The following is a 24,880-nucleotide window of genomic DNA, read 5'->3' on the forward strand; positions in this document are numbered from 1 at the left end:
TCAGGACTACTTATTTTTCAATGTAATTTCTACTGTCACAGTGGAGCATTCCTGTCTTTCCTTCTCTCACCTCATCTTCCTTTTCTGCCTCTACTGGGATTTCAGCTCCCTCTTTCACCTATTTCTTCGTCTACCTTCTGTCCCTTCCTCTCTTCTTGCTTTTTCTGTTATTCCTCCTCTGTCACTATGTTTTCCTCTAACGTAGTCTCGCCCTTATTCTTTTTCTCCTTCCAGTACAATGTCCAGCCCATGAGGTACGTTTTGACTCAACGGGGGTGATCTTGAGTCCAGGCTATCCTGAAAACTACCCCAATCTCCAGATGTGCTCCTGGCTGATTAACGTGGAGAAGGGTTACAACATCACTCTGCACTTTGAACTCTTCCAGACAGAAAAAGAGTTTGACATCTTAGAAATATTTGATGGTGGGTTCAGTTGGGACTTTGGTGTTTGAGATCTATCGTAAACAATTCATAAGCAACATAAAACAAATGTAATTAAAGTGAAGTCATTGATGTGTTAGTTCTGTGTTGAGAATTTTAATGCTTTTCGGTAAAACTTTTGTACTTTCTCATTCCTGTGTTTTTTTTTTATTTATTTATTTTTTTACGAGAACACTGAAAATGGATGTCCATTCCGTCTAGATTAGTGCTTGTTTTTGATGTGGATTTGTGAAACTGTGTGTGTGTGTGTGTGTGTGTGTGTGTGTGTGTGTGTGTGTGTGTGTGTGTGTGTGTGTGTGTGTGTGTGTGTGTGTGTGTGTGTGTGTGTGTGTGTGTGTGTGTATCTCTGTGTTCAGGTCCCAACATCTACAGCCAGAGCCTAGCATCACTCAGTGGTGACATTGAAACACCCTTCGGCCTGACCACCACGGGCCACCAGCTCCTGTTGCGCTGGTCCTCTGACCATGGCACCAACCGACGCGGCTTCCACATCAGATATGTGGGTGAGTATCAAAGTATGTATCCAACTTATAATCATATTCTCTTTTTATTTGTGCTATTTGAATACATTATGTCATAAAACTGCAGAAAAGTGATTAAAATCATGGGTTTACAACTCGGGCACTTATATTTTAGGTACTGTATAGACACACTTACATTGAACAAGTGGTAACACTGCATAGGGGCAAATATTCATTGAGCTTTCTCTGCTGCAGCTACTGCATATTTCTGTGTACACAATGTGACCCAACGATTTTTATCACAGTGGGCTGTTATTGTTTCAGGGTATTATTTATTGAGTTTTTAATATAATATAATTTACATCATTTGAATTTCCACAGAAATGATAATTGCTCAAAAGAGAAGATGTTTTCATATGCAAAAAAAAACATGAGGCAGGAAGGCTTGCATGCTGATTTGTGCTCCTTAATTTCAAAAGGTTTTAAATTCTTAATCGGCTCTTTAATAAAGCAAGTGGTGCTAAGCAAGAGTAGCACAGGGAATCGTCTTCCATTTGAAATGCATCAATAATAATGAAAAAAGCACAAAAGACATTCATATTTCAGGTTGTGTCTCTCCATTATATTTAATAGACGAGTCTTACTATGAAAGCAAGTTGGTGTAATGAATTTTGTAAAGAAGACTCCTCCTTGACTTGATTGACTTGAACAGGAACTGGCTTAAACTCCAGTGTGTGTCTTTTCGTCTTATGTCCCTGCTATCTCCCAGTCATGTCGATTTGAAGAAATGTTTGACGGCATTTGCTAAACACACAGCCCCCCCTTAGATTTTCTGTTTCATTGGCTATTCAGTGCTCATGTTCTGGAAATCAGATTTACCTTTTTTGAGTTCGATGGGTTTTAATATGATGGAAAAGGAAGGCTATGAAACAAAGGACTGGGGGATGCACCACTATCACTTGTGTTCAAGCTAGTTGAATATGCAAAATAGATGTGACACTCCTCATTATCATTATATTTCTGCATATAAAATGGACCCTTATGTGACCAAAAATGTTCACCTGAGTCTTAGTCTACAGGAGCTTTAAAAATGCCTCTCATTCTTTTCTCTTTTCTTTTGTGTTTCTTTCTCCTAATTAATATCTGCTTATCTGTTCTCTTTCCTTCTCTTTCCTTCTCTTTCCTTGACTTCATTTTCACCTTCTCCTCTCCTTTTCCTTGCCATTCTTGTCCCATCCTCTCCCCTGTTACTTAAATTCCTCCATCTATCGTAGCAATGTACTGCAGCACCCCAGACTCCCCACAACACGGCTTTGTAGTGAGCCAGACCGGGGGTCATCTTAACAGCATGGTGCGCTGGGCCTGCGACAGGGGGTACAAGCTGATCGGAAAGGGCACAGCTGTGTGCAAGAAGACCACCTATGGCTACTACGCCTGGGATGCGCCAGTTCCTGCATGTCAGGGTGAGCTTATTGGCCCTGGCAGACCTTTATTTCCAACTTCAGGAAGCCTCTTTCCCTGTTCTTCTGGTCACTGCCTCTGCACCCCTGCGCTCAGCAGGCAAACAGGCAGGTGTTAAGGCACCCGAGTATCTCAGCCCAAGCCCTGTTCCTGTGTTGTTAGCAGCTGAAATGAAACCAGCCTGATTGAGAGCCAGTACCCTGTCATGTGGAAAAGAAACAGAAATCAATCCCCCCTTCTTTTGTCAGTTTCTACTTCTTCAAATTACTTTGGCTAACTTGCCATTAGCATGCAGTGTCTGCTGCTGTTGGGTTTCACTCAACTAATTGGGTTCTTTGATGCGCACATGTGAAATGCGTGAATTTAGGTGCGCATGATTGCATGCACTAGCTCAAACAGACACTTACACAGCAGCAGAAAGCAACAGATGGTGTGCTCAATTGCATTTTATCATGATGCAGTGAAATTAAAATATGCATGTCATGTACTTTAAAATGATTTAAAAACACTTCACACCTGTGATTGATTCTGTCAGATTGCTAATTGCACACAGCTTTGCCAAAGCACATAAACCCAACCATGGCTGCAAATGAACTAATATATTCGTACAGATGCTGTTCGTCCGCTATCTGCTAGATGGTGGACATTACATCACATAATGTTCAGTCTTTCATTCTCTCCAATCCTTATTGTATGATAGGTTGAGAATGTACAGTATATTAATCTATACATCTGAGAGAACAGAACAATGACCTAAAATAATGTTTCGGGACCACTGACTTTCTCAGCTTTGATGATTTTAAAGAATTGACTCTTTTTAAGTCTAAACTTTCCATCTGCAGTGAAGAAAAGTTTTTGGTGCTTGTGATTAGCATCTGTTAGATTGTGACTTAACAGTACTCACAAATGAATGTTTATTGATTCTCTCATTGGGTGGTGAGGGGCAATTCATTGGCCCCATGCTATGTTGGCAGATTCCTATCTTCAGTGTTTTTCTGTGTGCAGCTACCATTTCTGCTCCATTTTACGATGTGTGTGTTTACATAACTGTTCCCATTTAGTATGGCCCTGCAGATGTTGGTTACCCCACTCTATTCACTCCCTCAGACTTGTCGCTAATGATAAACACCTTGAAACCCTACTAGCTTGAGCTTTCTGTCTGGTTTAAGCTCTGAGGCCACAGGAACCCACATTTAAGCAATGTAGGGGCAAGGACACAGTGCTGCGTGGGAGTTTTTCTGTGTGTGAGTGCTTCGTACTTCTGCATGTTGGGAAGAGTTACTGTTGGAACGAGTTACCTTATTGGTTGCACTAGTCACTTTAATGAGTTAGTCCTCATTAAAAGTAAGTCATTAAGTAAGTTTTAGAAAAAAATAATGCTAATGCTATATGTTTCGTTGATTTATCTAATGGCTTATAAGGTTAAATCTTATAAGATTTATGAAGGACTTAAATTTTCATAATTTTTGAATGCACCTCTCAGCAGTGTGTTAGGCTGCCTCTGCTCTGAGGTGGCTGGATATGTTTTTCCTCATGTGGCCAGTCCTATATTTAATACTTTAACGGCTTTTCTCTAGCAAGTGAGAGTTCAACAGCAGTTTGATGGATTCAGTGGCCTCTAATATATACAGTATAACCAGTTGACTTGGTTAAGTGATGATGTGACACAAGCAATCCTGTATCGTTATTATAAACACTTAAGGTGGGCATAAATACCTTTGCTTTCTTACTTGATGTTGACTGTTGAGGTAGGTGTACTGTTTTGCAATTTTGGAAATGTAGCAACTTTGAAGTGACCCTGTACTAGACTTTTTGAATTGTCATAGCAAGAAAAGCACAGGTGCAACTCATTTTGTTAATGATGCCTCAGTTCCATCAAGTGCACCAGTAAGCCATTGCAGTCAGCCAGCATGTGCAGTACCAGAGCTCTGGAAGTCGCTCAGCTAAATTAAATTTCTTATTCATTTTATTCATTTCACCTGAGTTTCCTGCTTTGACATGTCAAAGTGTCTGCCATGAATAGGGTCTCTTCTCATAATTCTACAAGGCCGATAAATGTCAACATAGTGATTATTTCTTCTTGGAATTTAACAAATTGGAACAATTTGAAAGGAGTTTAACAAAAACAACAAATAGCTGCTTGTGTAAATTGAAAAACTAACATGACATTGCTTGTGTACCACAAAGGAGTTGTACTGCCAACACTGGTGGGAGCACATACACACATACATACATGTGACTGTCATGTGAATATATGCCCACCTACCATGCCAGGGGTCTCTCTGCAAATCTCTATAGTATATGTCTTGAATGCGCATAAACACGTGTGTTGACAATCGTCCCCTTCTGCCTGCAGCTGTGTCATGCGGTGTGCCCAGTGCGCCAATGGATGGAGGTGTGCTCGCTGCCGATTACTCCGTCAGCACACGGGTGACCTACTTCTGCAACAGCGGCTACCGGCTCTCCTCCAAGGAGCTGACAACAACAGTCTGCCAGTCAGACGGCACCTGGAGCAACCACAACAAGATACCCCGTTGCATCGGTGAGTAGAGGATGCTTGGGGAGGATGCTTGGGGAGGTGTTGAGGAGGAGGGAGAGTGATTTAGAGAGATGAGGTAACCACAAGAACCCATAGCACAGTTGTGCTTTGGGAAGGGAGAAGTTGAGAGATGACAATAGGAAAGAGGTATGGAGAAGACACTGATTTTGGAATTTTGACAGCTGCATTGGAGACAGAAAACATTAAGAGAGTTTGAAAAATCCTCTGGAGAAGCTGTGGAATATCAAACAATTTTAACAAAATGCTGTACTGTAATGGAAGGTCCAGTCCCAACGGCGACATGAGCTGTGGTTTCCTTGCAGAGACACTAAGGTGTTAAGTAGTCATGATAGGATAGATGGAAGAAAGGGAAGACAATAGATGAGAGGAAATCTAGCTGGGGCTAGGGTGAGTGTTTTCCATGCCAGCGCAACTCCTAGTTTGAAAGTTAGTATAGTGAGTGATTGACAACATTGTTTACAATTGAGACCAATGTTTATTCCCTATTGTATATGTGTCTCACAGCAAAAAGGGAAACAGAGTTTGTTTTGAAACTCATTTGGTTTTAGAGAGTGCCAATTCAGAAACAGCTTTGTTGTTGAAGAACATTTGTATAAATGCAAAAAAGTTATTTGTATTTAACACATGGATTCGTTTTTTCTACTGAATTTAATTTTCCTCTGCAACTATTTATATTTCCTCTACACTTTTGGGTTGTTACATATGTTTACAGGTTTTTACTTAGTGTGTGTACAAGAGATAAGAGAAGAAATTGAAACAAAAGTCAATCCATTTGAATAATCCAAAAACAACAATGTCTACTCCCCACTGAAGTCTTTTTTTTTTTTTTTTTTTTTTTTCCTTTTTGGCACAGACATGATGTGCCCCAGTCTCAGCTCCTTCTCTCTGGACCACGGGAAATGGAGAATAGTCAATGGCTCGCACTATGAGTATGGCACCAAAATAATCTTCACCTGCAATCCTGGATACTACCGTGTAGGTCCTGCCCACATCCAGTGCCTGGCCAATGGGGTGTGGAGCTGGAGGAATGAGAGACCTCGGTGTAGAAGTGAGTGACATCTGCTGCAGCAACACATATAATCAACACATCACTTGTTGATCACACAAAGTCATAAATGGAGACCACTTGAAAACTGAACTGAATCTATGTAAATATAATAAATGTAATATTCCAAGATATTATCATCAATATATATCATCAATGCATTATCATGAAAAATCAAACAATAGATGCGCACACATAGCATATAGTACCATCCCACAAATGTCTGTTTCATTAGATTCATAGAAAAGATAGAATAGAAAGAAATTGAACATTGTTATCCAGCCAAATTGAAAAATCTATGTCCTGCTTTGCCTCAGGTACACTAGATTCATAGATTGTAACATTACAAGACCGGAACAATGCATACCTTATTCGCAGTTCACTTAATCAGCAACTCAGTGATTCACTAAGTCTAGTTTAGATATTGTATATTGTGGGAATGGGAAATAAAATGTTTTCTATGCTGCCATGGAAACTACTTTTGAGAAGCAAAGCGCTGAATAGCCTGTGTAATGGCAAAAGGAGATGCCAGCCAGAATGATGAAAGATGTTGGGACAAAGGCAAACACCATCATTATCCTCTCCATGAAATAGTACAGGTCACTCTTTTATTGCATCAAGGTCGGTAAGATGGGTGTAAATGACTGTGCTTTCCCATTGACTCTCAAGATGTAAGCCAGCATCTGTCTCCTCTTTCTCTCATGTTCTCTCTCACTTTCCTGGTGTCTTGTTCTTTCATTCCCTGGCTCTCCATCTCTGTTTTTTTACTCTCCTCTTCATCTCATTGCAGTCATTTCCTGTGGCGATCTACCCACTCCTCCTAATGGGAAGAAAATTGGGACCCAAACTACCTTTGGAGCATCAGCCATTTTCAGCTGTAACCTTGGCTATGTTTTAACTGGATCTACTGTTCGAGAGTGTCTCCTGTCCGGCCTTTGGAGTGGGATGGAGACTCAGTGCCTGGGTAAGCAGGGTCTAAATGTTCTCTTTAACTTTATAAAGACTTGGCCTGGGCCAAACACTGCTGGTGATCTGTTCAGACATGAGCTTTTTTGGTTGGGCCAACATGCCAAGAATAGAACCAGATGGGGAAGCAGAGGGTGATTATAATTGGTTTTGTTGCAGAGTGTGTATGACCGATGACTCATAAAAATTTAGAAAGATGTAACAAATTTGTCATTTCGTTATGACATCATGCTGGTACTCTGTACTCTGCTGTGTCAGACCTTGTAGAGATCGTAAGGTAAAAGTTGTTGTGAAAATGTGCAAACACTTTGGGCAACTACCTTAAGTGGAATGCAGCAGGGTGCTGTACAGTAAAGCCTCCCAGTAGTGTGATTTGATGTTTCTAAAATGTTAAATGTGAGACAGCAGCTATAGAGCCACAGCTGGCCTGAAACTATAAGACACTTGCCAAGCTGTACGAGCACATTTTGAGATGTTGAGATATATAACAAGAAAATATGCTACAGCTTGGCTTACCACAGCTTGTCAGAGCTCTGTAATGTGGAAGAAAATGAGACACGTAATTAATTAAGCTGCATTCAAACCCACGCAGCAGCAGACTGACACAATTTCCCTGGCAGATGCATTAGTCCATTTATCAACCCTGTGGCACCAGCACTCCGAGCTCAGCTCAAGAAGGGTTCAGTTCATTAAAAGAAGGGCACCTCTCTCTTGTTTAGTGATATGACTGTCAGGGTTAACATTGCCAGGGGACCTCTCAGTATAGTCGCCTACCTCAGCACTATCTTCATAGAATCTGGATGCTCTCGACTGAAGCGGGATTATAAAATGCTCGGCTGAGTTTTTCGGTGCAGGAGTAAATTAGGGAAATCAGACTCACAGTCAGTGGCAATTTCCCAAGTTTTAAGTGGCAGTGGAAATCTCAGCAAGATTCCTACTCTCTGAAAGGGATTTATCGTAGCTGAAAGTAATACAATTACGTGCATGAGTGTATTGCACAGATTTTGAGGAGTTTCACATGCGTCTCTCTATCAATTGTAGATGAGAAAAGCTGAGTTATCACCACAAGTGATGCTGAAGCCAATATGAATTTAGAAATAATAATTCAGAGATAATGAGCTGAAAAATGCTTCCAAATCCAATATGTTTCATGAATACACTAACTAATTTTGTTTGCCTGCATAATAATTTCGGGACCTTTTAAATCACCAATTTCCTCATTTCATTTTTTAATACAGTTGTCAAAATGCAAAGTTATTCAAACTTGATAACACAATCAAAATTGTGTTTCTACGCTGGAACTATCGTCCATTAGTTCAGTAGGCTTTACTGCAGGCTATTATTCTCAAATGCTACAAAGTTGAACTAAAGTATTGCACCACATGAATGATTTACTGAGATAATTCATTGTAATTTGTAATGCTAACTGCATTGCGTATAGTGCAAAAATTGGACCTCCATATTGGCTACAACTAAATATTATTCTGACAGCAGAGTGTTAGAAATACCATACACAACAAGGGTTGTACATAGAGTATGCTGCCTTTGTCATGATCAAGTCTCCATTGCTGAATAATTCTAGTTGAGAAAGAAAGACAAACATTAAGTAAGGAAATATAATTACATGTTTAAAGTATTTTTTTTTTTCTCCCCTCCCCTCCACCATCGTACAGCTGGTCACTGTGGTGTTCCAGAGCAGATTGTGAATGGGCAGGTGATCGGTGAAAACTTTGGTTACAGAGACACAGTAGTTTACCAGTGCAACCCTGGATTCAGGCTCATTGGCTCCTCAGTACGGATCTGTCAGCAGGACCACATTTGGTCCGGACAGCTCCCAGTTTGCATCTGTAAGTTATATAACACAACTTCTCATTGACTGATTGACTGAAAGAAAGGTTGGTGTTGTGTGTGCATGTTTGTTTATGTGTGAAGGAAAGAGAATGGCTGGGGAATAGGAATAGCAAGAGTGATTGTGCGTTTCTGTTTTTGTAGGGTTGAGAGAAAACTAAAAAGTTTTAGTAGGTCAGAATTAAGATGGGCAGGGTATTTTCCTGCATTTTTGTGAAATAAAGATTCACTTGTTTTTGCTAATGGGGACAATTTTACTTTCCATTCCTGGATTTTAATTTGATTAATTTTTAACGTCAGCTTTGAATATGTTTGTAAAATAAATTTGTATTCAGAACAAAGAAAGGGTTAGTCAGAAACGCAATGATTTGATTGAATTATTAAAATAAATCCATAAATATGAATGTTTTTATAATTTTTAAATAATTAAATCAATATTAAAAAGCTTTTTGTAATTCCCCAAGCTTCGTGCTCCTTTAGTCTGAGAAGCACTGAAGTCAGTGGTCGATACATACCCTCATAATGTGATTCTCAATCTTCTGTTCACCTATTCATGCATTGAAATCTGCTGTTTTCCAATTGAGATCATGTCTTGATTCTTAATTCCCCCATTGTCCTCTGAGGTTAATTATATGATAAACATATTCCTATGATAGGTGTCACTGTACAGCACCTCTTGTTCATTTTTAGTGAATTGTCTCTCTCTTCCGTATTCTCTCTCTCTCCACACACTCTGTATCTTTCTTTCCCCCCTCCCCTTTACCTTTTCTTTGTATCATTTCTTTGCTTCTTTTCATCTTCCACCCTCCACCTTACCTTCTCCTTTTTACATCCCTGGGTGATGCATCTAAACTACAGCTGTCACATGTGGCCACCCCGGTAGCCCTATCTATGGCCGCACTACAGGTGATGGCTTCAACTACAATGATGTTGTGCGCTTTTCCTGCAACAAAGGCTACACTCTGGAAGGACCCTCCACAGCTCAGTGCCAGGCCAACCGCCAGTGGAGCCAACAGCCGCCGACATGCAGAGGTAAGGTCCAGCTACAGAGCTTCTGCAGAACGGATAAATGACTGGCGGCTCGGCTGACTTAAAGTATCAGAAGGTTGCAGATGTATTTTGACAGTTGAACTAAAAAGCTGCTTGTCTCTGCCAGCATGCTTAGTCAAGGCTCAGTCCACAAACATCGCCTCAGGAATTAAGACGAATAGGACTCAAAAGCAAGAATGGATACAAGAATTTGGAACCAGCAAATGACTCATATTCATATGCATCTCATTAACCACCTGCCACTGATCTATTGCTGAAGAGGGTACCTCTGAATGTATTGCTACAACTAAACGTGTTTTCATTCAACACTTCATCGGAGGCCAATTCTATCTAATTCTGCTTCTGTGAATTAGGTTAGCCATCAGTGGGGCGAGTAGCTGCCAGTAAGCAGAAGTAGGATCCAGCTAAAGTGTTGGAACAGAATGAAATAGCTTTTGCAGATGCTTTGCGATGGTTCAGGAATCCAATGTTAGGATGACCACAAGAATTCAACAGCCAGCAGAAGTATCATGATCATTCAGAAATCAGCAGCGAGTGACCATCAGCATGTAGAGGCACAGACAAAGAAACAGAATTGATAGAGGTGGTGCTCACACATCTATTGATTTGAATGGGAAAAGTCACTATATTTTCTGCTTGTCTGGATACGTCATTAGACAACAACATCTGGAGCCCTGGCCTCAGAGCGCAAGCAGGAAAATAGCAATAACGAGCAGCAGAACGTATGGAAAGCAAAGAGTAAATGGGGAATTGTCTCTACAGTTGTACTGCTAATGTTTACCAAGAAGCTTGCTGCAAACAAGGATTAATTTGAAAGCTAGAAAGCTCAGAGTACATTCAGTGGAAGATCTTATTGCAAGTGTCAGATGGTGGTTATGTTTTAGTTGTGTCCAATTTTAATTTTGCCCAGGTAAGGCTCATTAGTGTGTTTTAGCTGCAATCTAGACATTGTTGTGTATGACTATATCAGAGAAATGTTAACTTTTTTTTACCAAAATTATTTTGACAGATAGATAATATTTTTTGAAATATTTTCCACAATTTACGTGATTGTCCCCAAAAATACAATGGAAACAAACAATATCACCAAGATACATTGTGCAATATGACTGATGCTTTTACTTTTAATAAGACAGATATTTGATACAGTGAAAATGTGGTAAATTAAGGTTAATACTGTATGGTCTTAAATGACTTGAAAAATTCTATAAAACAAGGTAACATATCGGGAGGGGATCATAAAAACCTTAAATTAAAAGAAATTAATTGGAGTGTGGCTTTATTTGGTCTGCTAACTGCATTTAGTCGGCCAAAGCCAGATTTGCTAGACTTTGCCCATTTAAAAATATCTCTCCTCTTGAGTTTTGTTGGCAGTCAGATGTGACGAGACACGGTTTTAACTACTGTAAATAGCACCGTGGTGGCAGACCTGGTAAAATATCAAAAGAGTGAAATCATATTAAACTGTCATGACTCCCTTTGTCCAAATATGTCTGTCTGTTCCCACTAAAGTTTTCTCTCATGAAGCCAGCTTCATTTACATTATTGATTTAATTTGATGTTGCTCTGAACTTAACTTTGCCCTCATCTACTTTCAGCTGTCTAAACCACCTTGTCAGCAGCGTAGTTTTGGAGCATTCAGCTGTTTCTAAAATGGATGTTTGTGAATTCGTGACAATAGATGTGTCTTTTCTTTTCGGTAGGAAGCATGAGGTGCTAATAGTATTCACAGTGCTTAAATATAGCCTGGGCTCACTTGTCTCCCTGTTTGTAGAGTAACTACAAAAAGCCACTGATCAGGTCATATCAGTTCTAACAGTTCTATTAATAACTCATGAGTGAAAATGCTGACAGATAGCATTTATGCAAATGCACAGCTTTCACAAAAGAAAAATCAGATCCTCATTGATGATACTGGGTGGATTTAATGAGGCAGATTGCCACTGTTATGTGTTGTCTTGTTTTTTTTACTCCATGCTACGTTGAGGTAACACTATTCTTGACAGAATACAACTTGTCCAGATACTGTTAACTTGATGCATATACTATACATGGCCACAGTACAAAAAATTTAGGCAAAGGCAATTATAGAAACCCATCACACATAAATAATTTAGATATTATGACAAAACCTTTACAGTGTAGTTACTATACAGTACTGTATGTATGATATGTACATACATACATACATACATACATACATCTACATACATGATTCTAATTACGAATCACTGTATGCTATTTAATGGCCTGCTATGAATTGGCATGATTTACACTATGAAAATCTTAGTTCCATAGCAAACTTATGGACAGAGATGATTGTACATATTCATAAGATAGGTTTGGAAATGCTGACAAGAATTGAATATTCATTTTGACTTAAGTATAATGTACTATCCTGTTCTATACATCAATATTTTATTTACAGTATCACAGAAAACCATAATAAATTGATATATTTGAAAAGTTGCCAGGAACATTTCTATTACAATACCAGAGCACCCTTATGATAAGGAACATATAGATGAGATACTGTATCCCTAAGTAGATTGCAATCACAGCAACAGAAATACCGTGAAAGGGTAAGAGGCCACTTTTAGACAGAGTTCAACAAGTAATCATGTTGACTATGCTATTCCAACAGTAATTTGCCTGAAATTACTTTGAAAACATCTTACTTGAAATATCCTTGCAGTAATAAAAACTAATTGGACTACTGTCAGTATTCTGCTGTTTGATTAACACCTGAACAATTCATAATGGCGTGACGTTTTTGTTTGTTTGTGTGTTTTTCTCTTCTTTTTCATACAGTGGTAAATTGTACAGATCCAGGTATCCCTGCCAACTCTATCCGGGAGAGCAAGATTGAGCATGGTAATTTTACTTTTGGCAGCGTGGTCTTCTACGACTGCAACCCCGGATATTACCTGTTCGGCTCATCAGTGCTCACGTGCCAGCCAGTGGGCCACTGGGACAAACCTCTGCCAGAATGCATCGGTACAGTGCCTAACTTCTTGTTACATTGCCCATCAATCAATTGAAAATTGATAATTAGTCTCATTACAATTAGTTCTCTTTATTTGTCTGTCCACTGTTCAGTGCATTAGTCTACCCACTTTTCTTTGTAATTAGTGTATTCTACACAAAATGTAATGAAATAATACTTAGTATGAAAAGCAAATTAAGAGAAAAGTTTCACTCTTGATTAAGTGTCCACAATCTTGTTTGTGTCCCCACTTGCTCCTAGAGTTTCAGTGGTACAAGTTGCTTAATGGTGTGTCTGGGAGCATCTGTGTAATGTTCGATGCCCCAGTGGCTTATGGCTATGTTGCACCAGCCTAATTGAGAAATGGGAGAAAGTGTAATAGGACCCATTGTTCATGAGTATAGCTAATGTTCCCTCAAAACCAAGTGCTCAAATTATGACAACCATAAACTCTAGGGATTATCTGAGGTTGTAATGTTGCTCCCAAACACCTGGCTCATTGTGCACCCTGCTTTTGTATGTGGCTGCCAACAGTAATGACCTATTTCCATAGAAATCATCTAAAGTAAACCTCTACATTTTGCACACAGGCTCGGAAAGCACTTCATTTCATGGTAGAGAGATGATGCACAGAATTTACACAGAAGAGATACGCAGGAGTATGTGTCTCAAATTATCATTCACAGCTCTGGGCCTCACTGACTCTTTTTAAGAAATTAGCTTTGTGAAATTACACAAACTTATTTTGCATTATGAGACTAAGCTGATTAAATGACAGCTCCCACAAACATACCTTAAGGTCAAGAGAATAATAAAGTAGCAGAGAGAGAGTGATGCACCAAATTCTATTTTAGTCCTGAAAACAAGTAGTTTCACAGCAGTGTAGATCAACATGTTACTGGACTGGTTGCTGGTTTTGAAAGGGCTTCTCTCATTTCTAACAATGTTGCATTGATACACTGAATTTCGCATTACCAGCTGAGTTAAGAATGTATAAATTCAAATATTCACTGAATTTTGTATTGAAATAATAATAATTGTAATGAAATATTTTCTTCTGTCAAGCCGTTTGTCTAACAATAGAAAACAATGCGGTGTGCCAGCAGCACCAGTAACAGTGTGAGCTGTGATTTTATCAAGTTGTGAGGCATGTGACAGTAATCCGCACATCCATTCATTTATCCACTGTTAATGTTGTTATCTCTCCTCTGTCACGCAGAGGTGGACTGCGGCCACCCAGGCACACCTCCCCACGGAGTGATGAGTGGAGAGAAATTTACCTTTGGCTCCACGGTGCGCTACTCCTGCGTTGCAGACCGCCAGCTCATAGGAGACTCATCACTCACCTGTCAATTGAATGGTCACTGGAGTGGTCCACTGCCCCACTGCACAGGTACACAAACTCATACAAATATAGTCATGCATGCAAAAGCATGCCTGTACACATTCACACTACGAGACATAAGTCTATCTCTTTCACTCTCCCTCATGACACTGATATCTGTATCATATTAAGGACTAGTAGTTGTTTGATTTGTAAAGTAGTTTCCTCTCATTTTAATTCTGTCTGTACTTCCTAGGCAAATGCTCTCTGAATGAATGGAATGAGTTGTTTTTAAAGGTTTGGTTCACCCAAAGTACAAAACATTGAAAACATAAAAAAAACAAACATATTTTCTCACTTACCTCTAATGGTATCTAGCCACAAAGATAGTTTTATTTTTATTTTCCGAAGCTTTGAGATATCCGTGTCTCAGATTACTGCCATCACCCCAATATGGCAGAGTTTAATAGAATTAGTGCTCTGCTGTTCACAGCGCTAAAAATGACTACAGCAGCAACATCTTTTTTTCCAGAAACAATCTCCAAATACTCCAGATATTCAACAGAACATACTGTCAACAGTTTTCATAAGGGCTATTTCTTTGCTAGTAAGTAGTTCCGATGAAAAATGTGATGTTTGTAGATTATGCACACTAATCAGGACACAACAGGCAAGCACAACAAAAAAAATTCCATTCAAATCCATTGTATTAGCATGCTAGAAATATTGAAAACAAACATTTCAAAACCAAAGATTAAATGAAAACTATCTGCTTGGCTAGATAACCCTGGAGGTAGGTGATAATTGTCAGCAGAATATTCAAAACAAAGCCACCATATGACCACAACAACACAATGGTGTTGCACCTGGGTGTCCTGGCATTAATGAGATATTTGGTTAGTGCCTGTGTGAAGTTCGCACTGCACAGGATAGTTATCAGCCAACTGAGCCAATGTTTTTTTGCCCTCAAATAAGAGCCCTTTGGAACTCTTGCAGAATTTTTTTAAACGGTTCTTGCGTGCCAAAGGGTTGACTATAATTGATATATTCTTTGACCAAATTCCACATCTACTTGAGGCTGTTTCAACTTTTCACATCTAAAACAGATGCTCTTGTGGTTTGTCTGATGCATCTTTAATGGCCTGACGAATGGTGGATCAGTGCCAAATAACCTCTGACCAACAGAGGTTTTAACAGAACTTTTTGTGTCCTGTGTTCAGTACATTTAGCTACGGACCCTCCTCTTGACATTTTCTGAAACCCAGAAGGAAAAAGTGTGTCTTATAGTGTATGTTTGCAGAACTACAAACTTTTCCCCTTAACCCCCTCTGTGCACTTCCCTCCCATCACACTTGAGCATTCCTGACCATTTAAGTGGATTCTCTTTACTGAAGAGTAACACTTGATGTTAACTTGGTTTGTTCAACTTTCTGACCCAGAGGTAATGTTTGTAAGCAGATTTATATGACAGTGTTTTTTTCTTCTTCTTTAAGTTGGAGTGTAAACTCTCTACTCACCTTCGATACTTACTGTTTAGTCGGAAAGTTGGAAAGTAGTGAGGCAGTAGGGAAGTTAGATTCCTAGTATAGTGAGGAGATGCACATGATTGCAGAGCCTCAAATCTATCATCCAGTCAGAGTTTCCTTTATATTTTTTTAGTTGTGAAAAATGGAGGGAGCGCCATCAAGGTGTGGTGGGGTACTCGTCTTTGATTAGCCTAGTAGTTAATTTTTGGTCCTGAAATTATAGCCATAATTTTGATGCTTTTGTTATAAGAAAGAGACTAGATATTTTTTTCTTCTTTATCACCTAGTCTCTTGAAGCAATGTCGCATCTGTTATTGAGATTACTTGTTCAGTGCCCTGCTGTTATGACAAATGGACCTCTTTGAAAGTGATGATTTGCAATTTTGTATTATATTTCATTTCATCACTAACACAGCTGTGTATCAAAACAGAGGTCTACCCCCCCCTTGTTTGTCTGAAGGATTGCTAATAAACTCTGCTTTAATCTTGGAAAAAAAAATGTTTAATACCAAACAAGATTCAGTGCATTTAATTTAACTTGTCCAAAACCTAATCAGCTTCAACTTATCACTTGAAAAGTGAGATAAGTAAAGCCAATATTAATGTATTCCCAAGTATTTAAATTGTCAAAGAGCAATTGCTGTTTAGAGAGTAAACCCCTGTGGAGGAATTTGTGCAGCAGAATGCAAGTGCTGGGTCAGTGACCAAAGGATTTAATCATAATAAATCATGCTGTGACTTACCGAGCTCAAGAAAAAAGATGTGCTGAGGTGAGCTTAAGCAGGTAATATGAATCTTGATTACATATATTCAGATTACAAAAGTAAAACTTTAAAAAGTTTAGTAGGGAATCAGGGACACTGTTTTTCTTTTTGTTTTGTATTACAGTTTCAGAATTTTGACATATTTAATTGAAGAAATAAAGTAGAAGATTAGGTTTTTAGAAAATTGTGGCATTTAGGATAATAATATGGTAATATTGATATTAATGTTGGTTATAGATGTTGCTTACAGGAACTAAAGTTGCAATGCAGCAAATGTAGTTGTAATGGGAGTTTTAAATTTGTACAAGTGCACATTTTAGAATGTAGTTTTCACAAGCACATTAGCAACAACCTCTTAAGTGGTGCAGTTGGTACTACAGTGTTAGTAAGATAAATTAGCTATCTGGAAAGTCATAATGTATGTTTAAATTTTCTTTCTCTTCTTTTGAAAATTCCCTGTATCATATCCCATCACTTAGACTGAGCTTCTCCTTGATGCTTTTCAATGATTGTAAAGTAGGTTCTATATATTCCCAAGACAGCTTTATCTGTACAACTGGAAATTATTAAAATAGCACATTATAATTCTCAGTGTGTTTCATCCCCAATAGCAAAAAAAAAAAAATTGTGCTATGAATTCCTCAGAAGTCAAGGGCAGCATCAGCAACAGTTCTCATCCATGCATCCATCCATGCATCTATCCCTCCTCTCATCTGTCCTCCCTTATTAATTAGTAAGATGGGGCTTAAAACTGCTCGCCAAGCCATTCCCCTTTTGTCCTCGTCCGTTGCATGGCTGAGTTGAAGGCCTTATTATTTCCTCACAAAGGGAGCCTGGTGAACAGACATTAACTCAGATTCAAACTAAATCCACTACCATCCCAATTAGTGAGATTATAGCTGTCACAGTGCATGCGGAGCCAGGCTGCCTCACCAAACTAAAGGAGACTAATGAAGTACCGACAGCTGCTGTGAGACATATACGCAAATACATGCACACATCCAGGGAAAAAATAAGTATGCATACTTAACATGCACACAAGTACATGCACAAACAGGCAGAGAGACACATAAACACTCACATGAATCAAGTGCGCTCTCTTACAGACACACACATATATGCAGTACAAAGGTAGGCAACGTCACAAACATATGCACACACACTCATTTCTAACCACAGCCACACACCAACTTATCCTCTCCAGCTGTGAGCCCTTAACCGGACAAATCCAGTTTGTGCACAGGTGAGCGGTGGAATGTCTGGAGAAGATATGAGCTTGGTGTTTGTGCAATAAGGCTTTGTCAACAAGTCCAGTATTACTGCAGCTATTTGCTGCTCTGTAGACTGAGAGCAGCAACCAACATACAGGAAATGATGCCCAGGGTGTGTGCACAACTCAAGGAACAGGATCTCAAAGTCAATAAAGCACTGATCCTTCACAAAGAGACAACTCGTACTTAACTGTATATACGAGCACAGCAGCAGATTAGATAACTCTATCTATCTGTGGTCATTCTTTTTATTCTGAACAAAAGGGAGGGTAGTGTACAATCTATCTCAATAGCAGGTAGTATACTTTGCAGATTTATCAAAATTAGAGATTTGTACCAAAGTGTAGTAGAAATAAAAGTAATAAAAATAGTAATAACACTGAGATTACTAACCAAAACATTTTATAATTACAATTTGGATTATGAATATAGAGTGCAAAAAGATAAAAAAAAACAACAAAAAAAACATTTTAACCAATTTAATAACACATAACCCAATAAGATTACTAACCCCCCCATGCTACAAGTCCCCCCTCCCCTCCCCACCCCATGCACGTGCACGCAAACACACACACAGACACACCTTCACCTAACTCCCCACCGTGGCTGGCTGTGGTGTGATCACGCACCTAACATACAAATGGCTCAACAGTAAAAAAAGAGAAGAAAAAAAAGAACAGGGAAACACACCTACATAAGTAAGCAGGTACATAGTGGGATTAATCAGAAGTCAAACGGTGCAAAACGTTAAAATGGGTTATAAATTGAGGTATGAGGTATAAAAAATGTTGAGTAATGAGGACATAGTTTTTAAAAAAAAAACCATCTCAATAGGTTTGAAGTTCTGGAAAGAAGAAAATATATGACTTAGATTCCGGGGGGTGTTATCTTCAACATCTGGATATATTCCTAGCCTAGATTTGGGAAGATGAGCTCTATACAGTACCATAAATCTATCTATCGATCTATGTATCTGTCTGTATGTCTGCATCTCTCTTTCTGTGATACTCTGTCTTCTGGAGCCAAACATTTAGCTTTTTTCTTTCCTCTACTGGTTTAATTTCTTTCACAGAACGGAAGTAGCAGCAGTTGAAGTGGTGGTTGCTGTTTTCCTTTGCTATGAGGACATCCCCAGTGAATAGAAAACTAAAAACCGCACCACCCCCTAGACTTCTTCAAGATGTACCCACCACTCAGCTTGGCTTGTTGCTCATTACAACATAAAATGTTCAGTAGTCATGGCACTGCCCTGACTCCATACTTGTAATGTCTCTCTCATTTCTTATGGCTTAGATAGAGAACATGTCCCTTAATCGAGGGGACATGAGAAGATAATTAACAACAGACCTCATTTTCTTTTTTGAGTTAATTCGTGCAAGACGTGTAAGACAAGTGTTGCAAGACACTGAATTTGAAACTGTATATTCCTCCACAGAACAAAAGAGAGGCGAGATAATTCAGGATAATGAAAGCGTATTTAGCTTCAGAGGTCAAATTGTATTCATCGTTCCTCATAACCACAGCTGGTTGCCTTTTAATGCTGGCCCTGCTGTTTTTATGGACAGAAAGCTCCCGGTGTCAAAGCAGTGAAAAGTATTGGTCCTTCAGGTTGTTGGCATGGTGACAAATGTTCATTGGTGCATTGTGTGTTTTATAGCTTCTTCTTGGTGGTTTTCAAAGATCTATAGTTTGAGTCTAAGCCCTGTCTGTATTGTGTCTCTGCTTGACAGACACAAGTGCTAAGCTGTAATTCACTGCTGCACCAACTTAAAAGGGCCCATCTGTGAACACACACACACACACACAGAAAGTTAAAGCTGATGCCACCTTACCTTCCTTGTTTTCATTGCTCCTGTTCTGTTTATCTCCCATTGCAGGCGACTCAGCGGGCACCTGTGGGGATCCTGGCACACCTGCCCGTGCCAGCAGGGAGGCAGGGAACTTCAAAGTGCGCAGCAAGGTGCGTTTCACCTGCGCAGTGGGACATACACTGTACGGCTCGGCAGAGAGGATTTGCTTCCCCAACGGGACCTGGTCGGGCAGACAGCCGTTCTGCAAACGTAAGGGAAATCTCTGACCTGTCTCTGTGATGTTATGTATGAAACAGTAGGAGAGGAGTACATAGGAGTCATACAGAAAGGTAACACACACACACACACATTTCTGCACACATAGAAATATTGAAGAAATGCCTTGTTACTCAAGGGCTGGGTATCAAACCTCAATACTTTTTGTGTACTGAATGAAAAGAGCCCATAGCTTAGAATATTAAAAACTTTCAATTACCAAAGCTGGCAGTGAAGGCTTCGTCAGGTCTTGTTTGCTCATTCTTTGACCAGCTATTCCTTATTTTTAAACCTAAATTTAATTTTAGACTACATTTGTAAATGTAATTTTAGACTACATTTTACCTAGGCAAAGATCTTGTACCACTGCTTTGTGTTAAATGGGCACTCATCATCATACTACACATCAAGTTTATTTTACTTATCACAGAGAGTACTAATCAACTAGTGGAAACAGTTGTATAATGTCTTTTGTGGCTCTGGCGGGTTTTTTAAAGTCTGAAAAAATAACCCTAATGATGTCAAGTGTGTTTTTCCTGGCTTGAACTTGAAAAAAGTTCAAACAATAACCAGTACTTACACACACAAACACTGTATGTGACTCGTGGGCTGCATGCAAGCATGAATGTACTTACAGTGTACAGGTAGGTGCTCATGTGCATCCACACCTACACACACGCACAAATGATTGCAAAAGCTCACAAAAACAGTACTGAGCAGGATGGATAAGTATCTCTCTGCTGCTGCATGGTACTTTCTGCCAGCACATGGTACAGTCACTACCTTCCATATTGCGACCAAGAAATTCATTAAGTCTAGACACCTAAAGCGAAGTTCTTTTTGGATCGTGATAAATGAATCATTTTGGATTTTGAAGATATTAGTTCAGAGAAAGCCAGCTCTACATCTTGCATAAATTACCCCCAGGGGTGAACCGGATATTGAGGCAAATGTTTGACTGCTTCTGCTCTCCTACACTCAGTGTCTGCCAGTTTGGCACAGTGCCGGTGTCATTTTTAATATGATAGACCAATGCTCAGACTCTCTGAACTGCTCTTTGTGCATCTGCCTTTCATTCCGTCTCTTTTGTTCCTCCCTCTTCTTCTTCCTCTCTCTCTATCCTTCATTTCCCTTGATATCAGTCTTTTTGTCTCACTTCTCCCTTGCTTTCTTTCTGTCTTAATGTTGTTATCTGGCTGTCTTTAGTCCCTGTCCACTCCTCCCTCTGTCCCTCCTCTGTCTCAAACTCTCTATTGTTCAGCTTTTTCTTCCTTCCCCTCCTTTTGCCACAAATCTCTCGTCCACTACCTTTTTATCTCTCCATCTCCCCACTGAACTCCTGATTTAAAGATTGTTTTAACCATCCCTCCACCTCAGGAGGGAGGGGGCAGGAATTCACTGGAGCGTGAACGAGTTTCGATGCTGTCTGTCTGTGATCTAAAGCCCTGTCTAATGTTAAAGCCCGTCCATCCATTATCCACAACGTTTTACAGTCTCTGGAGAACAGTCACTGTGGATATTCAGCTTAATATCCATCTCACAATACCATCAAGGTCTGTTTTGTGTTTCTGTCATCATGTCTGTCTTGAATTATTAAAAGAGAAAGCCAAAAAGCCATAATTTATTTTTGGCATGCGTGTTCATATTCTCGTGTGTGTATTTCCAGTACAGTAATATGAGCATGTCGGCACCTGGTGTGTTTGGGTATGTGCCTGAGTGATGAATTTGCACCTCTTTATGTGTGGTTATGCTCATGTGGCAATTGAGAAATCACCGCACACCTCCAAGTCTGTCCCCAAAAAAAAAGCACTATTTCAGATTTTCCAGGCAATTAGGTGATTGAGAGAGCAAATTAGTTTTATAATTAGACATGATCTGGAACAGAAGAAAAAACCACGAAACAAATTCTGTCCTTTCCCCTCTTCAGGGACACAGTTTGGTTGGCATATTCGGGAAAGGCAGTAAAGGGCATCTTAATGTAAAAGGCCCGACTCTTCAGTGCTCTACAGAAAAGCTAATTTTTTGCCCCCCAGGGATTGCACATCTAAAGTAACTCTTTGCATGAAATTAAGCCTCATTTCTGCATTCAGTTTGTGCTTCCAATTTTAAGGAGTGATAATTAATCATATGACCTGGAAGGTTATTCCAAATTGTAAAATAAATCTGTTTGTTTATAAATAAAATTTGAAAACTAAAAGATTTGTTATTGTTAAAATTGAGCCCAGAGTCCTTAGAGAATAATCCTAGATTTCACATTATTCCCATGATCCTCTTCTTGTTTTAAACCAGTACTAAATGTCATTACCACGGATCTACTATGGGACTTGACAATACACAAAATGCACTTTATTCACTGATGACCCATCAACAGTGTTGTGGGGATTTGTGTAGCACTGCAGCAGCTCTGCTCATTAGACTCTCTTAATAAAGCTATGATGCTGTATAGATTAGTGGTTCTTTACTGGTTTGGTTCACAGCTTCTTTAAAAGAAAAACAATGCCTCCTCTTACACATGCATAATGAGGGAACAAGCCAGTGGTTTCTATCTGCCCTTTTCCACCTGAGTGCTAATCAGACTGACTCAAGAATTTACAAATATTTATCAGGTCAAAAGCAAAACAGCAATTATTCCATAAATAAATACTACTGTTCACATAATATATTAGGAATATATTTTTCAAAACTTGTTAATCACCTTAAGGACCTTCAGAAGTCATCTTGCTCCCACCTCAGGGGCTCCCAACCTTGTGAATCACTGATATGGAAAATAGAAAATCCATTACTATTTTACACTTCTGACCTTCACCTCCTCTCTTTTCTCCCCTGTTTTCCAGCGGTACAGTGTGGAAATCCAGGTACTCCTGTCCATGGCCGTATTTCACGTATGGATAGCACAACCTTCTCCCACTCCATTGCGTATTCTTGTATGGAGGGCTATTTCCTCACTGGCTCACCCACACGCCAGTGTCTGGCAAATGGCACGTGGTCTGGCACAGCTCCAAACTGCACAAGTGAGTTTTATATGCACGCAAATGTGATTGGAGTCGTTTCTCTCCATTTTGTGGAATACACTTTAAAGGCTACTCTGAGCAGTATTATGTTAAAGGAAAATAGAGCATTGTCTACTCACTGTCAAAGAAAATTGTGAAATGATCAGTGTCAGTGTCTGACCAATGAGATTCATTCAGTGGCCAATTATACCATTGCTTTGAACAGAGAAACACAACAGTGCAGTGTGTCTTGGTTGGGCACGTTTATCTAAGTCTCACTTACACCTATGTTTACAGTCACAGAGTTTGTGATCATCGCTTTCAGAAATAGAAAAAAAAAAAAAGTAAAAAATAGGACAAGGAAGATTGGGCCCTCCATTTGGTGTCATTGGTGCAGCCAAAATGAACTAATTGAGTGGTGAGTTGCTGCTGACATATCAATCACACTAAGTGTAATTCTGTTAGTACAGTAAATTAACCATTGTTCTATTCTGCATTATGCCATATTATGCCATGAACAAATTAAACATACTGTATAACTCATACAGTAAAGCAGATAATAACCTCCTAAAAGATTTATGATAGACGAGGGTGAAGATGATTTTGCTCACTATTTCGGCCAAAAAGAGGTGCTCTGAGTGATCAACAGTGGTGCTAAATTAGGGGATAAAATATCAAATAGCACATAAATCTCTTTTAGCCTTCTCTCCCTGCAAAGCATCAGAACTATCAGGCGTTTTTTTATTGTCTGGATTTCAGCAAACGAGCCTTGCAGTAATTAAGAAGTATGCCAGTCTATATTCAATTTGCACAAGGATGACTATCAAACAAAATTACACATTGTTCTTCTCTGTGAAAATCACCATATTCTCCCCTTTGTCATTCTTTTTGCTTTTTACTGAATCACAAGAAAAGATAAATGGTATGGGAATAATTTTCAATTTTAGAATGAAATTAGTCTCTGGGGAGAGATATACAGGGAGGGAGAAGCAGAGAAAGATTGAAAATTGCATTGAATAATAATGATCAAAAACGCAGAAAGGCAGAATAGCTTTCTTCCCACTTTTCCCCACTTTGAAGCCTGCTTATCACCAAAGTTATTATTGTTATCCTCCTGTATGCTGTCACTCCATGCTGAATTTTAGTGGTCAGTTCAGGGACATCAACATTTAAGATGCCAAGATTGGCTCAATGTGCCTTCATTGAGGAGGCAATCATTTTCATGGTTCATAGGTATTCGATCATGTAGGTTACCAGATCAAAGTCACACAATATTCTCAAGGTGAGAGACAAAAGTTTTTCTTTTATTTTTTTCTCATCACTCTTGATCGTTGATAAATGAAATTTATAGAGCATGTTAATGATTTAGAGAATTAACTGAGGTGCATTAGAAAAGAGACTTGCTCAGTGAAGTGTGAAGTAAAGCCATAAAGCGTTTTATGAAGAAAAACAGTAAACACTGATTGTTTAGGGAGACTATTTGCCTTTTAACATACCGTGAGCTGTTGTTGTTGTCAGTATCCTGCAGCTTCTCTGCATTGTGCTGACTAACAGATAGACAGGCACATGTAAACATTTGCATATCTGTACACACATACTTTTTCTGTTTCTCCCTTCTAGTAAGACCACCTTTCCACATTCTCACGAGATGTTTTTAGTTGATACCAATTGACATTTTTATCAGCTGTCTTTACTCATGCCAGCTGCTTCTGGCTTATGTTTGGAGAGACATCATGCTTACTTCAAGATAATGTGTTTCAGTGTAATTTTGGTGGCTCAGTTTCAAAATGAACTGAAGACCTACATTGTATCAAACACAAACACTCATGTACAGTCAACCAAAAATGCACACACAGTGCATTCAGAAAGTATTCCGACCCCATCAATATTTTTTTATTTAATCCTGCTATGTTGCAGCCCTATGCTAAAATAATTTAAATTAATTTTTTCCCTCATCAATCTACACTCAATACCCCATAATGACAAAGTGAAAACAGAATTTTAGAAGTTTTTGCAATTTGGGGATTTTCTGCCATTCTTCTCAGATCCTCTCAAGCTCTGACAGGTTGGATGGGCAGCCATTTTCAGGCGTTTCCAGACACTTTTGATTGGGTTCAAGTC

The 24,880-nt window shown here is 39.2% G+C and overlaps 1 protein-coding gene across 5 annotated transcripts in view; it reads left to right on the top strand.

The window, feature by feature from the left end:
* LOC120784015 (CUB and sushi domain-containing protein 3-like) overlaps positions 1–24,880 on the top strand; it is a 160,438-nt gene that overhangs the window by 103,479 nt on the left and 32,079 nt on the right. For all 5 annotated transcript variants that reach the window (XM_040117427.1, XM_040117423.1, XM_040117425.1 and 2 more), the window contains 12 exons: positions 235–423; positions 798–956; positions 2,177–2,365; positions 4,720–4,905; positions 5,777–5,971; positions 6,759–6,932; positions 8,608–8,781; positions 9,641–9,814; positions 12,644–12,829; positions 14,038–14,211; positions 19,581–19,763; positions 22,604–22,780. In XM_040117427.1, the coding sequence (XP_039973361.1) occupies positions 235–423; positions 798–956; positions 2,177–2,365; positions 4,720–4,905; positions 5,777–5,971; positions 6,759–6,932; positions 8,608–8,781; positions 9,641–9,814; positions 12,644–12,829; positions 14,038–14,211; positions 19,581–19,763; positions 22,604–22,780 (2,160 nt within the window). The remainder of the gene's footprint in view (positions 1–234; positions 424–797; positions 957–2,176; positions 2,366–4,719; positions 4,906–5,776; positions 5,972–6,758; positions 6,933–8,607; positions 8,782–9,640; positions 9,815–12,643; positions 12,830–14,037; positions 14,212–19,580; positions 19,764–22,603; positions 22,781–24,880) is intronic.

Source organism: Xiphias gladius, chromosome 22 (genome assembly GCF_016859285.1).
Source record: "Xiphias gladius isolate SHS-SW01 ecotype Sanya breed wild chromosome 22, ASM1685928v1, whole genome shotgun sequence".
Classification (NCBI taxonomy): Eukaryota; Metazoa; Chordata; class Actinopteri; order Istiophoriformes; family Xiphiidae; genus Xiphias; species Xiphias gladius.